This window comes from Scomber japonicus, chromosome 17 (assembly GCF_027409825.1).
Source record: "Scomber japonicus isolate fScoJap1 chromosome 17, fScoJap1.pri, whole genome shotgun sequence".
NCBI classification, from domain to species: Eukaryota; Metazoa; Chordata; class Actinopteri; order Scombriformes; family Scombridae; genus Scomber; species Scomber japonicus.
The window spans coordinates 3,093,636-3,115,767 of record NC_070594.1 but is presented as its reverse complement, the minus strand read 5'-3'; the positions used below and the strand labels follow the sequence as shown (position 1 = coordinate 3,115,767).

General features: G+C 41.8%; 1 protein-coding gene across 1 annotated transcript; it reads right to left on the bottom strand.

Moving 5' to 3' along the window:
- Positions 1-517: 517 nt before the first annotated feature.
- Positions 518-15,015, bottom strand: LOC128377469 (NLR family CARD domain-containing protein 3-like; the record flags this gene model as incomplete). Its single annotated transcript, XM_053337421.1, has 9 exons — positions 518-1,107; positions 3,887-3,933; positions 11,276-11,449; positions 11,624-11,797; positions 11,982-12,155; positions 12,254-14,060; positions 14,340-14,568; positions 14,750-14,828; positions 14,936-15,015. Coding segments are annotated over 9 exons (3,354 nt in total), but the record flags the coding sequence as incomplete, so codon positions are not given.
- Positions 15,016-22,132: the final 7,117 nt, after the last annotated feature.

Genomic DNA, 22,132 nt, shown 5'->3' with positions numbered 1-22,132 from the left:
AAAACAGCCAAAGCTGCCAACAAACATGGACTTACAAGATACTATTTACATCACCTGCAGAGGCAAGAAAACCTAAAGGAAAGCAGCCCATACATGTTATTATATACATACATCACATAGAAACATACGTTGATGTTAATGATTGAACACAAACTGAGCTGATGTCAAACAGACTGGGATGTCTGGTGGACATTTTCAGGAAAAACTTCACTTTAAGATCCTGATAACATGGAATAACTAACAGCCACTAACAGCTGCTAGATGCTGCTCCAAGAACACTTTACTCAAGTGGATATCAGAGTCAACACAGTTTTTACACATCAATTCAGTCCAGAGGAGATCATTTCACTACTTCTAATAGAAACTATATTCTGATATTAAAGCACAGTCAGTGATCCAAATGAAACCAGAGTGAAACCTCGTCCACCATCAACATTTAAACACAGGAAGCTGCTGTCACTTCCTGTTTCTACTGTTCACTGCTGAACAGAGAGAACAGTGATTTCAGCAGCTGTCTTCAGTCAGCAGTGTGATTTTTTGTCTCCATAGGAGGAGACTCTCCCTCAGACAGAGGACTCACAGACACTGAGGAACCAGGCCCGACCCAAAACCCAGCATACAGAGGTTTAGTGAATGTGGTGTTGAAGGTGTGGAGGTGGATCAGTGTGTCAGAGGAGACTCTGTAGAAGGACAGAGTGCCAGCAGGACAGTCCACATACACTGCTACTCTGTTAGAGACAGAGGAGGAGGAGGAGATGGATGCTCCTCTCTTATTGTGAAAGACATAGTAACCAAAGTCATCATCATGATCAGAGCATTTCAAACTCCAGGACTGATCGTTCCATCCAAACACACAGTCATCACTGGCTCCTCTCCTGTTGATTCCGCTGTAACTCACTGATATAAAAACTCTTCCTCTCCACTCGACCTCCCAGTAACAGCGACCAGTCAGAACATTACTACACAGCAGCTGAGCCTTGGAGTCAAATCTGTCTGGATGATCAGGATATGACTGGTCCTTCTTCATTTGTGTCACCTTCCTGTTGTTATCAGACAGTTGGAGTCTTCTGTTCACTGTATTTGTGTCCAGTGTGAGTTCACAGAAATCTGATGAAGAGAAGAAGAAACAACACAGCAGCAGTTTATCATCTGACACACCTGATGGATTTATTCTCTGTTTAACTTCTGATCTGTTGTTCATTTCTATAAAGTTTCATGATGACACATTTTGTCAGTAATGTTTTAATGAATAAATACCACAAAGACCAACTTTGTATTTAAAGAGAAACTGACTGTGTGCTGTTTAGTTGTCATGAATCAAATTCACTTCAACTTTATTTGTATTTTTCCTACAGACGCTCACAGATGTGCGCGCATGCTCTTAACTTGGGACCACTGCATTCTTATATCGCTCAGAAACAGTGGCTTATTTTGTTTGTTTATCTATGATACAATCATGGCGATTTTTTTTTAAGCATGCGTGTTAAACACTGTGTTTTTGGGAGAAAAAAGGAAAGAAAAAGAAAAATCTGTTTAGTGTAGTACTTTACTTAGTTTTAGTAGCCATGTATCTTTCCTGATTTATTGTGTGTTATTAAGTCTCTCTCTCTATATACACACATATATATATATAGATATATAAAAAGACTAAAAACTATAAACAATAATTTAGTGTTGTTAGTTTGTGGACCGCTCCTTCAGCTGTGTCAGTAGCCCACAGAGCTCTTATGTTCTCATTTACCGGTGTCCTTTCAGGGGCTTCTTTGTGCTGTCCCCTGGCATACCAGTTTCCTTTTGTTTATTTTTCACAGCTTTTGCTTGTCTGTTGCATTTTTTGTCAGTGGATTACCTATTTACACAGAAGTCGCTACCTTATAGGTCATTCTATGTTATTTTAGGAACCTCACTCAGTCTTGTCTTCACTGTGTATATGCCCTTCAGAAACTGTGTCGTACTGGCAAATCTCATTTCAAGAGAATTATGTCTGGGCTTAATCTTCTAACTATAAATGTGCAAGGTTTAAACTCCACAGTTAAAAGACTGAAGTGCCTGCAATATTTAAAGCAGAAAAATGTGGATATCGCTTTAATGCACGAAGCTCACTTGAAGTCTGTTGATGTAAATCGATTCTAGAACAAACAGTATAAAGTGTTAGTATCTTCCTCCGTATCAAGTAAGACGAAGGTCCTGATATTGGCTAGAAGAAATTTGAAGATATCTCTAAAATCCTCTGGCTTTGACAGCGAAGGAAGATTTTGTTATGCAATAATGACCCTTAACAACTCCAAAATCTGCCTGGAGTCAATGTATGCCCCTAATGTCTTGAATTCTATCAAATCCACTATGTTGTCCTTTCCTGATGCTACTCTGATATTGGCGGGCAATTTTAACTTGTTAAGATCATAGATCATAAACTTCATAAACTTTCACCTATCTGGCATAACAACGCCTTGCTGTCCGGGTCCGTACCCTTGAATTTTCCACAATGTTCTAAACAAGGTATTGATGCGTTAGGTGACATTTTTAACCATCAAGGACTTCACTCCTTCCAATATCTGAAGGACTCTTATTCTCTTCCGGGCAGTTCTTGGTTTTTTTATCTTAAGCTTCGCACTGCACTCAAAACGTATGTTGTCCCTTGGGCTGTTCCTTTATCTCAGCACCCCTGGGTAACAATAATTACAAACAGAACCAAACTGGTGGCTTCAATTTATAAGAAACTCTCCTTACATAACTTAAAACCACTTCCAGTAAGTTGGAGTGGAAGTGGTCTGTTATTTTTTCTTCTTCTAAAAACCTAGCCCATCAGATCATTCATTATAAATTCACACACAAATTTTACTTTACTCCAGAGCGTAGATATAAAATGAAAATAATCGACAGTGACTGTTGCACCAAATGCACTGAGGCTGTGAAAGGAGATTTTCTACATATGTTTTGGTTCTGTTCTGCTGTCAAACCTCTTTGGAAATATATAAGTGATACTACTAATACTATTATAGATAAAGTACTCCCAATGTGTCCCATTCTATATCTTTTGGATTTAATCCCGACATTTTAGTTTCATTTCAGCAGAAAAGAATAATATTGGCAGCTTCTACAGCTGCCAAGAAAACTATTACTAAGAATTGGTTTGAACCCATTACAGATCTCAAGAGGGCCTGGCTTTTATTCTTTTTTGATGTCTGTCTTCTTGAGAGGTCAACAGCCAGGATCAATAATGCTAGATCGGATACCATACTAAATTGGTCCAATGCTATCACTGTGGTCCAAGGGTTACTTGGAGGGTTACCTCCTTCCATCACCACCATCACTTTTGTTCTTTTTTGTGTTTTGAAGTACTTAATGTTGTACCACTACCAGTACTATGAGGAGGTTCCAGTATAGTACTGGCCTCTGGGTTTACCTTCTCTTTCTTACTTACGTTATCTTTTCGTTTTATTTTTTCAAATATTTTGGTCAGCTGTGGACCGCTAATACAGCCTTTTTGCAGCTTGGACACGTATCATGGTATCAAGTATTTTCTCTATGGATTAAAGATCATACGACTTTTCTCTTAACCTGGAATTTGTGTATACTACCAGTCTTGCCATATTTCTGTTCGGGCTAACTCATGTGAAGACATGTTTGTTTGTTTTATGTTTGTTTTCTTTTTTTGTTCCTCTGATAGAGTGGGCTTGTTGTGTGGTTGTGTATTGTGGTACTGTCTTTATTGTTGTTGGTCATCTGTGTAAACTTTATGTTTAACTTGTACTTATGGTTTTTATGTATTGTTGTCGTTTATAATTGTGTTTCAGTGTTCAGTTGTCAGAGTGTGGCTCCTAATAAAAAATAAATAAATTTAAAAAAACTTTTAAAAAATGAATCAAATTCAATCCAAACTTACACTTCTTCAGACCAGGTTTTAACCTGTGCTCTCCACCATGGTCCACCCTGGAGGAAGAAACACAGTCAGAATGATTTTCTATCCAACATGAGTCCTAACTGCTGTTCAACATGAAGCAGTGTTCCTCAGTTTGTCAGAGTGACACAGAAACAGGCTGAAACTCATCTGTCTCAACTGTCTGCTGGATTCTTTCACTGAAGTCTGAGAGGAAAAGACCTGAAGAAGAAGATGTGATGAACAAATATGTCCTCCCACATGATAAATCACTAGATTAAATATTGATCTCTGCATGTTGTCCTGAGGATAGAGCCAGTCATCACTTCAATATCAAAAGGAGCATTTTTAAGTTGTTGGACACATTCAGTCTCTACATTTAACCATCCTATAGGAGCAGTGAGCAGCCACTGAGGACCAACTCCAGTTCTATATTAGTTTCTTCTTCAAGGACATTGACAGGAGAAATAAACTAACATACATGTGTAGCAGCATAGAAATATGTTTATTTATTCTATACACTGTGTTGCTGAAATTAATTGAGTGTTGCTGATAACCAATCACTGGAGGCAGGCTGAGTGTAAGAGTGGCAGTCCTCCCCTCTTCTCTCCCTGAACGCTGACCCACGATGCATCACTTCTCTGACTAATGCTAATGTGTCACAGGTAAATGCTGGTACCTGCGTGGGTTTCTCTCTCCCTCCCTCTTGTGTGTGTCAGACTCTGTAGAAAGGTATGTAGCCTTTAATGTAGCCTGCAAAAGCTTTTTTGTGATCATTTTTTTTATTATTTATATATTTGTCATTTACAGGAGGGGAATCAACTCATAATAATCACCTAAAGTTTCACCAGCTGACTGAGACCGCTGCTTTGTTTCTATTCTGCTTTATACTGCGCTGCTTTGGGCCACTGTGTGGCGCTGTGCTTTTTATGCTGTGTGTTCATCTTGCCTTACTGCTGTTGCTTTGCGGCTGTGCTTTAGTCTGTCTACATAATGAACTGTGGACACAACTTTTAAACTGGGTTTAATTCCTACATTTTAAACATATAATTGAGTGGAGTGTGGCATTACACCCCCCTATTTGTTGTATAATTTGTATAATTTTGATCATTTTCATCACACTCACTCACTCAGTCGCACACTAGATCATACTTCACATTGTGATTATGCATGTAAAGCCTAACCTAATCAATATATATTGACTTTATTAAACATCATGCATTATCTCATTTCAAACAACAGTCTTGACTTTTCAGCAGTGCTGTGAGGACAAACCACAGAATGAGACAGCAGAGTTCATCAGAGCCACCTGAGGCTACATAAACCTATTGCTTCTTCACTTTCTTACCTTCTTGCTAGCATTACCATGCTAATAAAATACCTACCTATCTAACTAATTCATCCCACAGCAACAACATTAATAATTCTCATTTACATACACCATCTCATTCACACATGGCCTAACATGTCCTTGGTTATGTGGATCTCATTTCAAACAACTATCAGACGTAACTACAGTCATGGATTATAGTCACCTCAGGTTACAGGTTCTCATACTTTCTGATTAGCCCATCTGATTAATCACACAGTAACATTAACAATGATAATTTACATACATAATCTTATCCATGCATAGCCGTTCTTATGTGGATCTAATTTTAAACAATTCACTGACTCAACTACACTCATGGTTTATAATTTAGTCAACTGCATAAAAAACGCATCTGAAATATTTACTTTTCAGCTGAGCGCCAAGAGATCGATCGAGTAGCATCCAGCAGAAGCCCCTGACGTGACAAAAGCCTCTGGCTTGACGGAAGTGACGTAGAATACCAGAAATTAAGTTTTTTTTGAGGATACGCGAGTACCTTGCTGCAGTAAAGATGGCCGACAAGAGCCCCGCCATATATACAATCCTTGCCGAAGTGTCAGGCGGAAGTTAATCGCCACTCCGAGCGAAAACAAAAATAAAAGCCTAAAAAACTCCACATACGTTGTTTACACATAATTCTATGAACTTTGTTGCAGTTACGTGTTCATCGTATCGGTATAATTGACTCCACAAGTTTATAGGCTACTGTAAGACTCAGAAGTTAGTTAGAAGAATTTAACTTTAATATCAACATTATGAATACAAATGTGAATATTATGTTTGTGTGGTAGTGGTAGATGATTTCACTCTCTCTCAACGTTGACTTGCAGGATTAAATAAAAGGTAAAACAAATGAGGGACAATTCATAGATGCTATGTTAAGCAATTTTAATTTGAAAAAAGAGGCCACTTCCGTCAAGCCAGAGGCTTTTGTCACGTCAGGGGCTTCTGCTCCGGGGCTGCAGCTGGATAGTATTGGATCGATCGCCAGCGAAAGAGACTGAAGAAGACATTGGAGCCACCTCAGGTTACAGGTACTCATACTTTCTAATTTACATACAGTCTTATTCACGCATGGCCTAACTAACTTTGGTTGTGTGGATCTCATTTCAAACTACTAACTGACTCTACTACACTCTTACTTTTCAGCTGAGCGCTGTGAGGACAGTCAGCAGCAAATGAGACTGAAGAGATCATTGGAGACGCCTGCAGATACAGGTGCTCATACTTTCCAATTAACCAACATGTGGCTCCTGGTTATTTATAACTAATTTCAGACAACATTCTGACTTTTAAGCTCAATGATGAATGGCAGCTCAGCAGTGGAAAACAAACAAAACCAGAAAGAGGAATCAAGAGGATTTAGACTCAGTTTCCTGCACTGCTGTTATGTTCCCTTTGGAGACATATCATTGCATGTATTATATAAATTCTATATAAAGATGTACATATCTTCTCGGGGTGGAACGGTTCACAAAATCCACGGTTTGGTTCATATCACGGTTTTAGGGTCACAGTTTTCAGTTCGGTTCGGTTTATGTTGTTCTTTTCTGGGGGGGGGGGGGGGGGGGGGGGGGGGGGGGGGGGGTTAGGGTTAGGGTTAGGGGGGTTACACTTCATTTCTCACATTTTTAGACTGGATGACGTCATCAAGGCAAGAACGTAATACAGATTAATAAAAAAATCCTTACTAGTTGTCATTTATCAAGGAAACTTAAATTAGTGCCTCAGATGAATTAACATTATTTTACACACACTGACTAGGTCTGGGATTCCCACCTGACCATAACTGAATGAGGAAAAGATCATAACAATATAAAGAGCTGTCACATGAAGACCATCGTGCATGCTCCATAATACATTCATCCGTTTGATGAATTATTAGAAATGTCCCGTACTACTCTATTTTTCTGTGTCAGTTATTTTCAAAAATATGCACATTGATTTATTTACAGCTGCTGCACGTCTCCTGTTCAAACGGACCCAATTTGCCTCACAACACTAAAATACAACAAGCCAAAATAAAACGTGTAACTACAGGCTACATTATAAAGCCTATTTCATTAAGCACATTGCAGGATACAAGAGAAAAACACTGAAGGAAACTGTTTTATTGATGCTGCTAAAATCCGCCTGTGGCACATGAAATAATAATAATAATAATTAAAGCTGCAAGCAGCGATGATCGGGCCCAAGCTCCCCCGCCACGCCACGACTGAGCGAGACTTGCCGCGAAGCATCTTCAAAGTCTTTAGATGACACAGAGTCAACATGAAGTCGGTCGGAAAGTGCCCACCCTGTGGAAGACATCCTGCATCATTCCAGTTACGAAAAAGAACCAGCCCAGTGAGATGAACGACTACAGACCGGTGGCGCTCACGTCCCAACTGATGAAGACACTGTAGAGGCTCTTCCTCAGTCTCCTCGGGCAACAAGTGCAGCACGCCCAGGACCCCCTACAGTTTGCATACAGGACAAAGGTTGGCGTGGAGGATGCTGTTCACCACCTCATGCATCGAGCCCACATGCACCTGGACAAGAGCAGAGGCACAGTCAGGATTTTATTCCTGGATTTTTCAAGTGCCTTCAACACCATCCAGCCTCCTCTGCTTCAGGACAAGCTGACCAGGATGCAAGTGGACCCACGCCTGGTCTCATGGATCTCCAGCTACCTCACCGACAGGCCACAGTATGTCAGGCTCAAGGGCATCACATCAGACACTGTGGTCAGCAGCACAGGAGCACCTCAGGGGACTGTGCTGGCTCCCCTCCTCTTCACCCTGTACACCTCGGAATTCAGCTACAACTCTGAGGCGTGTCACATCCAGAAGTTTGCGGATGACACAGCCATCATGGGGTGTATCAGGGAGGACCAGGAGGAGGAGTACAGGAGTCTGGTGAGGGACTTTGTCGTCTGGTGCCAGGCTAACCACCTGCAGCTCAACACCTCCAAAACCAAAGAACTGGTCATAGACTTTGGGAAATCTAGACCACCCCCTCAGCCGGTCCAGATTGAGGGGGCAGACGTTGAGGTGGTGGGCAGCTACAGGTACCTCGGGCTGGTGCTGGACAACAAGCTGGACTGGGCTAAGAACACTCACCACCTCTACAGGAAGGGGCAGAGCAGGCTTTACATCCTGAGGAGGCTGAAAACTTTCAACATCTGCAGCAAACTCCTGTGGATGTTCCACCAGTCAGTGGTCGCCAGTGTCCTGTTTTATGCTGTGGTGTACTGGGGGGCAGCACGACAAAGAAAGACTCCTCCAGGCTGGACAAGCTGATCAGGCGTGCCGGCTCTGTGGTCGGCATGAAGCTGGACTCGTTGGTGTCAGTGGCAGAGGAAAGAACATTGAACAAACTGCTGGCCATTATGGACAATGCCAGCCATCCTCTGCACACGGCCATCACCAACCAGAGAAGCTTATTCAGCGACAGGCTGCTGCTCCCCAGGACCAACACGAACAGACTCAAAAACTCATTTGTCCCCTGTGCCATCAAACTGTACAACTCCACAGTAGCAGGGGGAGGAAACAGGACGAGCACCTGAAAACTCATACAGACTCTCTCTTTTATTTATTATTATATATTACTGGATACTTAAAAATGTAATACTCACTTGACTACAATCGTAACTTATCCTTCAGTTACCCAAAACCGGTTGCTACCTCCTGTACATATACATATATATACACACACACACATATATATATATATATATATATACACACATACATATATATATATATATACACACATACATATATATATATATATATATATATATATATATACATATATATATATATATATATACATACATACATATATACACACACACACACATATATATACACATATATATGTGTATATACACACACACACACACATATATATATATATATATATATATATACACACATATATATACATATACATATACATATATATACACATATATATATATACACATATATATACATATATATATATATATATATATATATATATATATATATATACATATATATATACACATACATATACATATATATATATATATATATATATATATATATATATTTACAATGCATATAATTGCAATTTGCACACTGTTTTGCACTCCTCCCGGTATTTATAATGTGTGTTTTTACTGTGTATGATGTGTGTTTTTATACTACTTTGTGTATTTTTATTCAACCTGTACTTATTGTGGTGTTGCACTGGAACTTAAATTTCCTGAGGGGAACCTCCCCAAGGGATCAATAAAGTTACTATCTATCTATCTATCTATCGGTCGGATTAGGAGGAAGTAATTAAAGTACATGGTGTGAAGATTGTATCAAACCGTGCCAAAATTGCAAATTCACTTCAAAATGGCCGACTTCCTGTTGGAGTGAGGGTATGGGTCCAAGAAACTTTTTTGTGCGTCTTTAGATGATACATAAGTGTAGTAAATTTTGTTCATCTACGTCAATCTGGAGGGAGGGGCTCAATTTTATTAATCTTCTACGTGGTGCATTTGGCCAGCTGTTCCTGTTTAATGGCGAAACATCAAAATTCCTCACCTCGCCATGAAGCAACCAAATCCCTAATCACAAAGTTTTTGATAACTCTTCATGACCAATGTGTCAAGATGTTTCTGAGTGAATTTGAAGCCGGTCCTAGGAGGAGTTCGTTAAAATACGAGGTGTCAAAAACACCAAAATCGCATATATTTTTCAAAAGGGCCGACTTCCTGTTGGAGTGACATCATGGGTCCAAGAGAGTTTTTGGTGCGTCTTTACAAGACACATATGTGTACCAAATTTCGTTTGTCTATGTCAATCTGACTTGAGGGGCTCAATTTGTTTTAAATTTTCAAGGGGGCACTATTGTATCCAGTAGGTGGCGCTATGGAGCTGACACAGTATTGATGCATATACGTGTCTGTAGGAGTTATAAGGACTTCCTGTTTATTGGCGAAGGATCGAATGGTGAAGGAAATTGTCGGCACCGCCACGGCCAAACCAGATCCCTAATTAGAACATTTTTGATGACTTCTCATCTCTCTTCATGTCTCAAGATGTTTCTGAGTGAATTTGAAGTCGGTTGGACTAAATCCCTAGAACAAGTTTGTTAAAGTGCAATGCGTGGAAAACGCCAAAATGGTGCCAAAAACGCAGATTCGATACAAAATGGCCGACTTCCTGTTTGAGTGAGGGTATGGGTCCAAGAGACTTTTTTGTGCGTCTTTACACAATACATATGTGTACCGAATTTCGATTGTCTACGACAAACTCAGTCGAGGGGCTCGATTTTTTTAATTTTCTAGGGGGCGCTATTGAGCCATTTTTTCTCGCCCATTTTCGTGATGCTTAAATATCAAATTTTTCACGGGGTCGGACATGGTTGCAAATTTTGGTGACTTTTCGGGCACGTTTAGGCTGTCAAAAACGCGTTTATTATTATAGTTCCTATAAAGTAATCTCTGGAAATACAATAGGGCCTTCGCACTGTTGAGTGCTTGGGCCCTAATAATAATAATACACACGTCAACATAAAATGGGATCACTTATTCGTAACCGATCAACCGCTGTGTTAATAAGATCCCATGTATAATAATACTTCACTGGGTTAGTGGGATGTTGTGCGTGTCATGAACCGAACAAACCCGAACTCTGACAAGTACCGAACAGGACAGATTTTTTAAATGAACCGTTTCATCCCTAATGTCTTCTGTCAACAATCCCTAAACCTTTGTATGGCAAGTTCTCCTTTTGGTTTATTTTTAATCTTTACCTTATATGTAGTCACATAAATTGATACAAGTGAACTTCTTTATAATAAACCGTAAATACATCAATAATAAAATAACAGATGGACTCTCCTCTGACGAGTTCAGAGGCACCAGGAGATCCTGAAACTTTAACTAAAGAATAACTTTAGGTCGACATACTAGCTTTTTCAAGAGGTTTCACTCACATCATATGATCTTTAAAAACTGTTACTTTCACACCTGAGATTATCCACCTGTCTGTCCATACCTGAGAGTGTCCAGTCTCCAGTGTGGATCCTCCAGTCCAGCAGACAAAAGCTTCTCTCCTGAGTCTCCTGGATGGTTGTAGCTCAGGTCCAGCCCTCTCAGATGGGAGGGGTTGTAGCTCAGAGCTGAGGCCAGAGAAGCACAGCCTTCCTCTGTGATCAGACATCCTGACAAACTGGAAACACAAATGTTTATAACACAGTGTTTTAATAATATCCAAGAATCCTATAGATAAGAATAACTGACATTTGTCTGAATGTAAAACAGTAACTGTTAACTGTATTTAATGTCAGAATCAGCTTTATTGTCATTATTCAAGACAAGAGAATTATAGATGATGTATCCTGACCTAAGAGTTTCTAGTGTACAGTGTGGACTCTCCAATCCAGCAGAAAGCTGCTTCACTCCTGAATCCTGCAGGTTGTTGTTACTCAGGTCCAGATCTCTCAAATGGGAGGGGTTGGAGCTCAGAGCTGAGGCCAGAGAGGCACAGCCTTCCTCTGTGATCAGACATCCTGACAGACTGGAAATACAAAAAGGTTGATAACACAATGTTTTTAATCATGTAAGTTCCAGAATCCTACAGATGTGCAGAATAACGTACATTAATCTGAATGTAAAACAGCAACTGTTAACTGTATTTAATGTCAGAATCAGCTTTATTGTCATTATTCAAGACAAGAGAATTACAGATGATGTATCCTGACCTGAGAGTTTCCAGCCCACAGTGTGGACTCTCCAATCCAGCATGAAGCTGCTTCACTCCTGAATCCTGCAGGTTGCTGTTACTCAGGTCCAGATCTCTCAGACTAGAGGACTGGGAGCTGAGAACTGAGGACAGAGCTGCACAGCTTCTCTCTGAGAGGTTACAGCCACTCAGTCTGAAAAACGATTAGTAAAGAAAACAAAATGTTTAATTTATCAAATTTAAAATTAGATATTTGAAATAGTTCATATATCCAGTGTTTCATCCACTTACAGAGCTTTGTTGGAGGCTTTGACCACTGGCAGCAGCCTCAGAAGAGCCTTCTCTGAAGCAGAGTATTTCTTCAGGTCAAACACATCCAGATCTTTTTCTGATGACAGTAAGATGAAGACCAGAGCTGACCACTGAGCAGGAGACAGTCTATCTGTGGAGAGACTTCCTGATCTCAGGGACTGTTGGATCTCCTCCACTAGAGAACGATCATTCAGTTCATTCAGACAGTAGAACAGATTGATGCTTCTCTCTGCAGACAGATTCTCACTGATCTTCTTCTTGATGTACTCAACTGTTTTCTGATTGGTCTGTGAGCTACTTCCTGTCTGTGTCAGCAGACCTCGTAGGAGAGTCTGATTGGTCTGCAGTGAAAGACCCAGGAGGAAGCGGAGGAACAAGTCCAGGTGTCCATTTGGACTCATTAAGGCCTCATCCACAGCTCTCTGGTAGAAACGGGTTGGTTCAGGTTTTTCTTTAAAGACGCTAGACAACCTGGATGTTGTTCTTTCTTCTGCCAGCAGATTGACTCCAGACTTGATGAATGTCAGATGGACATGAAGAGCAGCCAGAAACTCCTGAACACTCAGATGGACGAAGCAGAACACCTTGTCCTGGTAGAGCCCTCTCTCTTCTTTAAAGATCTCTGTGAACACTCCTGAGCAGACTGAGGCTGCTCTGATATCGATGCCACACTCCATCAGGTCTGATTCATAGAAGATCAGGTTGCCTTTCTGCAGCTGCTCAAAAGCCAGTTTTCCCAGAGACTCAATCATCTTCCTGTTCTCTGGACTCCAGTGTGGATCTGTCTCAGCTCCTCCATCATACTTGACGTTCTTCACTTTGGACTGAACCACCAGGAAGTGGATGTACATCTCAGTCAGGGTCTTGGGCAGCTCTCTTCTCTTTCTTCTTTTCAACACATCCTCCAGAACTGTAGCAGTGATCCAGCAGAAGACTGGGATGTGGCACATGATGTGGAGGCTTCGTGATATCTTGATGTGGGAGATGATTGTGCTGGCCTCCTTCTTATCTCTGAATCTCTTCCCGAAGTACTCCTCCTTCTGTGGGTCAGTGAACCCTCTGACCTCTGTCACCATGCCGACACACTCAGGAGGGATCTGATTGGCTGCTGCAGGTCGTGTGGTTATCCAGAGGCGAGCAGAGGGAAGCAGTTTCCCCCTGATGAGGTTTGTCAGCAGCACATCCACTGAGGTGGACTCTGTAACATCAGTCAGGATCTCAGTGTTGTGGAAGTCCAGAGGAAGCCGACACTCATCCAGACCGTCAAAGATGAACACAACCGGGAACTCTTCAAACCTGCAGATTCCTGCTTCTTTGGTTTCAGTAAAGAAGTGATGAACAAGTTCCACCAAGCTGTACTTTTTCTCTTTCACCACATTCAGCTCTCTGAAAGTGAATGGAAATGTGAAGTGTATGTCCTGGTTGGCTTTGTCTTCAGCCCAGTCCAGAGTGAACTTCTGTGTTAAGACTGTTTTCCCAATGCCAGCCACTCCCTTTGTCATCACTGTTCTGATTGGTTCATCTCTTCCAGGTGAGGCTTTAAAGATGTCTTCTTGTCTGATTGTTGTTTCTGGTCTGACTGGTTTCCTGGATGCTGTTTCAATCTGTCTGACCTCATGTTCATCATTGACCTCTGCAGTCCCTCCCTCTGTGATGTAGAGCGGTGTGTAGATCTGATTCAGAAGGGTTGGGTTTCCTGCTTTAGCGATCCCCTCAAACACACACTGGAAATTCTTTTGTAGGTTAGACTTCAGTTTACGTCGACACTTTGCAGCTCTGAACGTTACTGAATGACCAAACAACAAATGAAATCAATCAGATGATTCTACAGTAAATTGGTAGAATGTAAACATTAAACTGCAGATGTTTATATTTTCCTCCACTATGAAATCTATTCAGCTCATCAGTTGATGACAAACAGTTTCTGACTGTTTTCAGCTCAGAAGAATTCATAGATCTGATGCAGATGTGTGCATCATATTTACAGCAGAGTTTGGAATATAAACCTCTCCCATGTTGCCTCCATTTCCTCTCCATCATGTTAAATCTGTTAAAATCCTCTTACTGCTCTGCAGACGCTCAGCCAACTCCTCCTGTTTCATTCTCCTCAGGAAGTGCACTGTGATCTTCAGAAATGCCTCTCTGCTGCTCCTCCTCTGCTCTTTCTCCTCACCGTCCAACACCTCCTCATCCTCACTCTGACTCTCTAAGCATTCTGGGTAATCTGGACTCAGAGTCTTCTGCATCTTCTTCAGCTCATTCTTCACAAACCTGCTGATGTTCTCCTCCAGCAGCTGGAACAGAGTCAAATGTAAATGTAACTGGTAGAAGTCAACATCAGATGACAGTGACAGACTAAAAAGCTGCTGGTCTACAGAGTGCAGCATGGAGACTGTTAGGACCAGAATGGTAGGTTAGTATTTAGTCTGTGGCTGTTGTAGTTAGCAGTAGTAGCTGTGCTTTACATTTACACACCATAAATATGGAGTCCAGCTGTGTTTGATGCTGCTGGACAGACTGACCACTGAGAACCTCTGAGCTCTGCTGATGAACTCTGTGAAGAAAAGATGAAGTCTCAGAATAAATAATGACACTCAGTGTTAAAGGTGTTGTGTTCTATCACAGTGGATCCAAGTAAAACACTTGGCTGTTCTGTCTGACCTCTGATCAGCAGACTGATTGCCATATTTGAAGTTAACAGGTTCGCGCATAGACCAGTCACTCTTCATGGACACACAGCTGGGTTCAGGTTCAGGTTCAGGTCCAGCAGAGTCTGGTCTGTGTTGCTTCTCTGTCCTTCAACACAACACACACAGAGCTTTGAGTGTGAATAATGATGGTGGAGTGATGTGAGTGGAGAACAGTGATGGACAGTTAGAGATCCTCATCTCACCTCTGAGCTTTGGTCTGGCTGTCATGTTCCCCACACAGAGAGCTTTTAGAGGGAGGGACTCCCTCCTCTCTGTCCTCACTCTGATCCATAGCAGAGAAACACCTTCACACAAACACAACAACATGCTCATTCATTACAACCAGCTGCACATCACACACACACTGCTGTCTATCACACTGTCATTCTTTATTCTACCACCAGATGACGCCACATTTAGTCATTACTGTAAGATTTCCACTGTGGATACATGTTGAAGAAACTGCATTAACTAGATTCCTTTTCATACAGTTGTATTTTTGTCCACTACAGAGCTCATATGCAGCAAGTTATAGTTCACTTGTGTTTAAAAACTGATGACATGCATCTATTTTCATCCAGCTGTGTGTCAGAAAGAAGAAAATACTCACCAGGTGAATTCAGATCCACATGTGGTCACAGAGCGGTTCTACCTTCACCTGTAGAGGAAACACAGAGAGAAGCTGCAGCTGATTCTCCTTCATCAGTCCTTCATCATCAATTTGAGGACGCTGTCACACTCTCAGAACTTCACAGTCAAAGTCCAAAAGCATCAAGATGATATTAAAGCAGTGAAGCTTGCAGCAGAGTTCAGCTCCAAACACACAGGAGGAACCTGCCAAGACTCCCTGTGAGGACATGAACCAATCTGACAGATTTCACTGGAAACTCATGTTCATCTGTCCACAAACTAATGTCACTGTTGTCTGTCTGATGGAAACAGAACCCCAAAGAACTGAACACACACTGAGCAAATGTCTTTCACAGCTTTCACATTAAAAGTTAACTATGTTATTAAAAATAAGGCTGTAACTTTTTACAAAACTATGATACAAACATTTTTGCAGTTTATGTCAAATCTGTTGTATTTGGAGGAGTGAGGGACTGTTTGATAACAGACATGATTTGATCTCATTATGATCATCATCTATTATTCTGCATTGTTCTGCTCTCAGAATGAATGATTTAACGGTAAGAAATTCTTCTTAAGACGCACACTCTGGAGCTTTATTTTGAAGGCTACAGTAACGTAGCAACCAGCAGTTAAGAAGGACGGCTGGTCAATTTGAGTCATCCTCGTCATGCTCACGAAGGCAATGGCTGTAAGTTTGCTGATTTAAAGTAATGTATAATATGTGATGACAGGTTGGTGAGTTTATTCTAATGTGTAATGTTTATTATATAACTTAAGTGAAAAGTAATTTGTGAACTGATATAAGGCATAGAAAGAAAGTGTAAAGTGAGCGTTGCTTAGCAACAATGTATATCTGTTAGGGTAAACGGCTCTTTTGCGCCGTGTCGTTTTTTAGCTATTCTTTAAGTGTTATTATTGGTGTTTGTTGGTTTTCTTTGCAGCGTGTCGCTGAGATTTTGTATTGTTTTTTATTTTTACAGTTTCACTCGTGGTAATCTAACTAAGGAAATAAAGGGAGCAAGACGCTCCGATCCTGGTTCGGAGAGTACCTGAGTTTAACTGACTGTTGAACTGTGTCAACGTATTCAAAAGCAAACAACACACAGGGAGAACAGTACAGTGAAAAGCCATACTACAGTGAGTGAAGAAACGACAAAGACTCAAGCATGGCCAGCAACAATGTATCCAGCGTCGTCGGAAGTGAAGCGGTAAACTTCAAAGAGAAACCACAACGCCCGTCTTCCCCCAAGGCATCGGTTTATGCCACATCGAGAGCTAGTGCTAGCTCCAACCGTTCATCTTCCTCATACATGTCTGTCCTGGAGGCTGCCGCCAGAGTCAGAGCTTCAGCCGAAGCAGCAGCAACCAAGGTAGCCTATGCCAAGAAACAGTTGGAAATTAAAAGGCGAAGAGCTGCGCTAGAGATAGAATTAGAAGAACTAGAAATTGAGAAAGAAGCAGAAGCTGCACGGGTGAAAGCAGAAGTTTTAGAAGCAGCTGCAGCTGTAGAAAATGAAGATGTGCTAAGTGTGAGAAGTGATGTCCTGCCACCTGTGACTCAAAAGCGCACTGAAGATTATGTGCAATGCCAATCACAGCCCAGCTCACAGTCCCTTTCGCACTACAGTGGAGTCTGGCGCGAGAATAACGCCATACAGTGGCCACCATCTGCAGCAGCTGACGACAAGCCCCCGCTGAACGCCTTTAGACCACCATTGAATGAGCGTGAGGAATGTAAGCAGTACCAAGAGGAGATCAGCACGCAGTATTACAACTCCTCACCTCACAATGCAGTCAGACAGCGTGAGTACAGCCCAACAAGGCAGTCAGCATCTGCAGCTGCAACCACGCCACTTCCAGATGACTTCAGACCTCCTCCGGATTACTTCAGACGCCCAGCACAGCCTCCACCTGCAGCAGGATGCACACCTGCACCAAAGCCACTGAACAATCCACATAGTGTACAACAGGTTCAGTACTCTCCTCTTCACGCCAACACTCCACCTATGATAGACTTTGCCAAGTTTCTTGCACGCAGAGAATTAGTGACTACTGGCCTCACAAAATTCGATGACACACCAGAGGACTTTAGGGCATGGCAGTCGTCATTCTTTAATGCAACGCAGGGCTTAGGGTTATCATATAGTGAAGAATTGGACCTTCTAGTGAAGTGGCTGGGTAAAGAGTCATCTGAACATGTGAAGAGGATCCGTGCTGTTTACGTCACAAACCCCAAAGCTGCCCTACATCTGTCCTGGGACAGACTTCAGGAATGCTATGGCACACCTGAAATAGTGGAGAACGCCCTGTTCAAAAGACTTGATAGCTTCCCCCGTCTGTCTGCTAGAGACAATACAAAGCTAAGAGAGCTCAGTGATCTTCTCATGGAGCTGCTAGCAGCCAAAAATGATGGATATCTCCCTGGCCTGGCCTACCTCGACACTCCTCGTGGGATAAAGCCCATAGTGGAGAAGTTGCCTACAGGCCTGCAGGAAAAATGGCTCAACACTGGTTCAAAGTACAAGGAACAGCATAGGACAACTTTTCCTCCTTTTTCATTTTTTGTGGACTTTGTCTATGGCCAAGCTAAGGCCCGAAATGACCCGAACTTCATACTGTCAATCAACAGCCAGCCGTACAGCAAAGGTGAGAGAAGTGCTATAGCTGTGCATAAGACAGAAGTGTCTGCCACTGTTGACACAGACTACACAGCTGCTACAGACAATGATTCAGCTCGATACTGCCCTGTACACAGAACAGCTCATCCCTTGGAAAAGTGCAGGTCATTCAGAATGAAAACACTGCAAGAACGGAAGACCATCTTAAGAGAACATAAACGCTGTTTCAAGTGCTGCTCCCCAAACCACCTGGCTAAGGATTGCCAGGCAACACTGAAATGCGGTGAGTGTGACAGCGAAAGACACTGCTCTGCAATGCACCCAGACACTTTCCTGCCTTCCCCTCCATCGCCCTCTCCACAAACAGACACACCAGCACAAGGCAGTTCCACACTCGAGGTGACGTCACGATGCACTAAAGTCTGCGGCAAGGGCAGCCTCCCACGCTCCTGCTCAAAGGTGTGCCTGGTGCGCGTCTTCCCCCAAGGTCAGCCAGAGCGCTCCATCAAGATGTACGCCATACTCGATGATCAGAGTAACCGCTCTCTGGCCCGCTCTGAATTTTTCCAGCTGTTCAAAGTTGAGGGCGGCCTCTCTCCTTATCTGATGAAGACTTGCGCTGGCACCACAGAGATGACAGGAAGAAAGGCAGCAGGCTTTCAGATCGAAGCAGTGAATGGAGGCGTGTGCTTGGACCTTCCACCACTCATCGAGTGCAACGAAATAATGACCAATAAATCTGAGATTCCAACTCCAGAGGTAGCCCTCGCACACAATCACCTCAAACACATTGCTCCTCACATTCCCAAGCTGGATCCTGATGCTGAGATGATGATCCTGTTAGGGAGAGACATGATACGCGTGCACAAGGTGAGAGACCAAGTCAATGGTCCTCATAACGCACCCTTTGCTCAGCGTTTAGACTTAGGCTGGGTGGTTATAGGTGAAGTGTGCCTTGACAACGTTCACAAACCAACCCTGAGCGTTTTCAGAACACACGTGCTCCAGAATGGACGCCCGTCACACCTCACTCCTTGTCACAACAGCATCAGCGTGAAAGACAAACCGTGCTACGGCGGGGAGCACAGGTATGGACACTCTACACACACACTGAAGCCTATGCCAGCTGAGGAACAGCTTGGGCTGACTGTTTTCCAGCGAACAGACAGTGAAAACAAGTGTGCCATGTCCTTTGAGGATGAACTCTTTTTGAAAATAATGAAAACGGAAGCTCAGCAGGACGAAAAGAACAAGTGGACAGCTCCTCTACCATTCAAATCACCTCGTCCTCCGCTCCTGAAAAACAGACAGCAAGCACTGTCCCGTCTCAGCTCTCTACGACGAACTCTGATGCATCAGGTGCATTCTCACAAGTCAAGCTCCATCTCAGACACTTCGCAGCACACGTGTAAAGGATGGCATCAGTGTAGTAAGCCTCACACTCCTGAAAAACCTGCAGCAGCAAGGAGACTCATAATAGAGACTGTTCAAAAAGACCCATTTCCAGGCGAACATACTGTTCTTCGAGCAAAAAGAGAAATCCTTAGTTCAAGTCCGCTCCTGACCCTTGACCCCTACATCAGTGACGGCCTACTGAGGGTCGGTGAGCGTCTCAGACATGCCTCCCTGGAATCAGAGGTAAAACATCCTATTATCCTCTCAAAGAATAGCCATGTTACAAAACTGCTTGTGGAACACTATCACATGCAAGTGGAGCACCAGGGGCGACAGTTCACAGAGGGAGCCATTGGAACGGCTGGACTATGGATTGTCACTGGCAAAAAGGCTCCTGACACAAAAGCCAGGCCTGCTCGCTCCCCCAGGCAACTTCACTGGAAAAGACCTCCTGAAAGGCCAATGGAGACAGGTGCAAGCGCTGGCTAATGAATTCTGGAGCCGTTGGAGAAATGAGTACCTGAGCACTCTTCATCCAAGACGTAAGTGGCACAGGTCACATCGCAACCTTCAACCTGGGGACATTGTACTGTTAAAGCAAACTCAAGCACCAAGAAATGAGTGGCCAATGGCTCTGGTCACATCAACCTCTCCGAGCAGTGACGGAAAGGTCCGTAAAGTCGAGGTGAAAACATCATCCCAAGGCACTTCAAAGACTTACCTGCGACCCATCTCTGATGTAGTCCTCCTCCTAGAAAAAGACTAAAAAAAAATAATAATAATAATAGTGTATATATATATATATATATATATATAGATATGTGTGTGTGTGTATATATAGAGTACATATATTATATATATATTTGTTTTAAAGGGTTTGAAATAGAATGGTTTGAAGTTAGTGGCATTATATGCCAGACGGGGAGTGTTCTGCTCTCAGAATGAATGATTTAACGGTAAGAAATTCTTCTTAAGACGCACACTCTGGAGCTTTATTTTGAAGGCTACAGTAACGTAGCAACCAGCAGTTAAGAAGGACGGCTGGTCAATTTGAGTCATCCTCGTCATGCTCACGAAGGCAATGGCTGTAAGTTTGCTGATTTAAAGTAATGTATAATATGTGATGACAGGTTGGTGAGTTTATTCTAATGTGTAATGTTTATTATATAACTTAAGTGAAAAGTAATTTGTGAACTGATATAAGGCATAGAAAGAAAGTGTAAAGTGAGCGTTGCTTAGCAACAATGTATATCTGTTAGGGTAAACGGCTCTTTTGCGCCGTGTCGTTTTTTAGCTATTCTTTAAGTGTTATTATTGGTGTTTGTTGGTTTTCTTTGCAGCGTGTCGCTGAGATTTTGTATTGTTTTTTATTTTTACAGTTTCACTCGTGGTAATCTAACTAAGGAAATAAAGGGAGCAAGACGCTCCGATCCTGGTTCGGAGAGTACCTGAGTTTAACTGACTGTTGAACTGTGTCAACGTATTCAAAAGCAAACAACACACAGGGAGAACAGTACATGCATCCTGATCTTGAAGAGACTAAATCCAACAGTGAATTATGTGTGTCTCACAGTGTGATGGAGCTAATAACTTCCTGCTGTACAACTTCACTTAACTATTCGTCATATGCTGACGTGGAAGTGTAGGCCTGTTCACTCTTCTTGCTGCGCGTTTTAGAGTTGTTTTACCGCGTCGTAGAAATATGTGTAAAAAAAAAAAAACATTTAAAAGCTGAAAAACTGAAGTTAAAATAACGTCATAAAAGTAACGTAACAGCTGCTGACACAAACATGATGAAACTGTTAATTACGTTACCTTTAGATGCTGAAAATCATCTGAATCAAGCTGATGAGTGAAGGAGAAATAAAACAACAGCTTCAAGCAGGAAAATCGAACAAACATGGGAGTGACAGTGGGAGGGGTTTTCCCTTTATGTAACAAGGACGTCTCTTGAGTTTAATACAACACACCATTACAGGGTTATTAAAACGATAAAACACATAAAATCAAAAATAGTAGAGAGTTTTAAGTTTGGTTAGTAAAGTCTGTTGATTCACACACAGTCTCAACTCTCTGTATTTATTTCTAACCTCAGATCTTTTTTAAGGAAATCTGATCCCAGAACAGCAGCTCTGAACTCTGAACAACAGTCAAACATTAACAGTATAAATCTCCATGATATACAGCAACAACAAAAACCTTCTAAATTAAACATTTATTAAGTTTAAACATTTTAAATTGTTGTTAACATCACCAGGAAGGTGATAATTCTACTTTATTATTATTAATGACGTCATAGTGGGTGATGGTGGTGTGATAAATTTCATTATTTGTGTTCCTAATAATTTTATTCATTTCATGTATAACTATAATATAACTATAATGCACCTTCTTTTTTAAAATAATATTTTATTTATCATCAAATAATATATACAATTGAAAAAGGAACAAAAAAACAAAGTGACATCGAAATTATATAAAAACAAACATCAAAACATTTAAATAAATAATATATCGTAGAT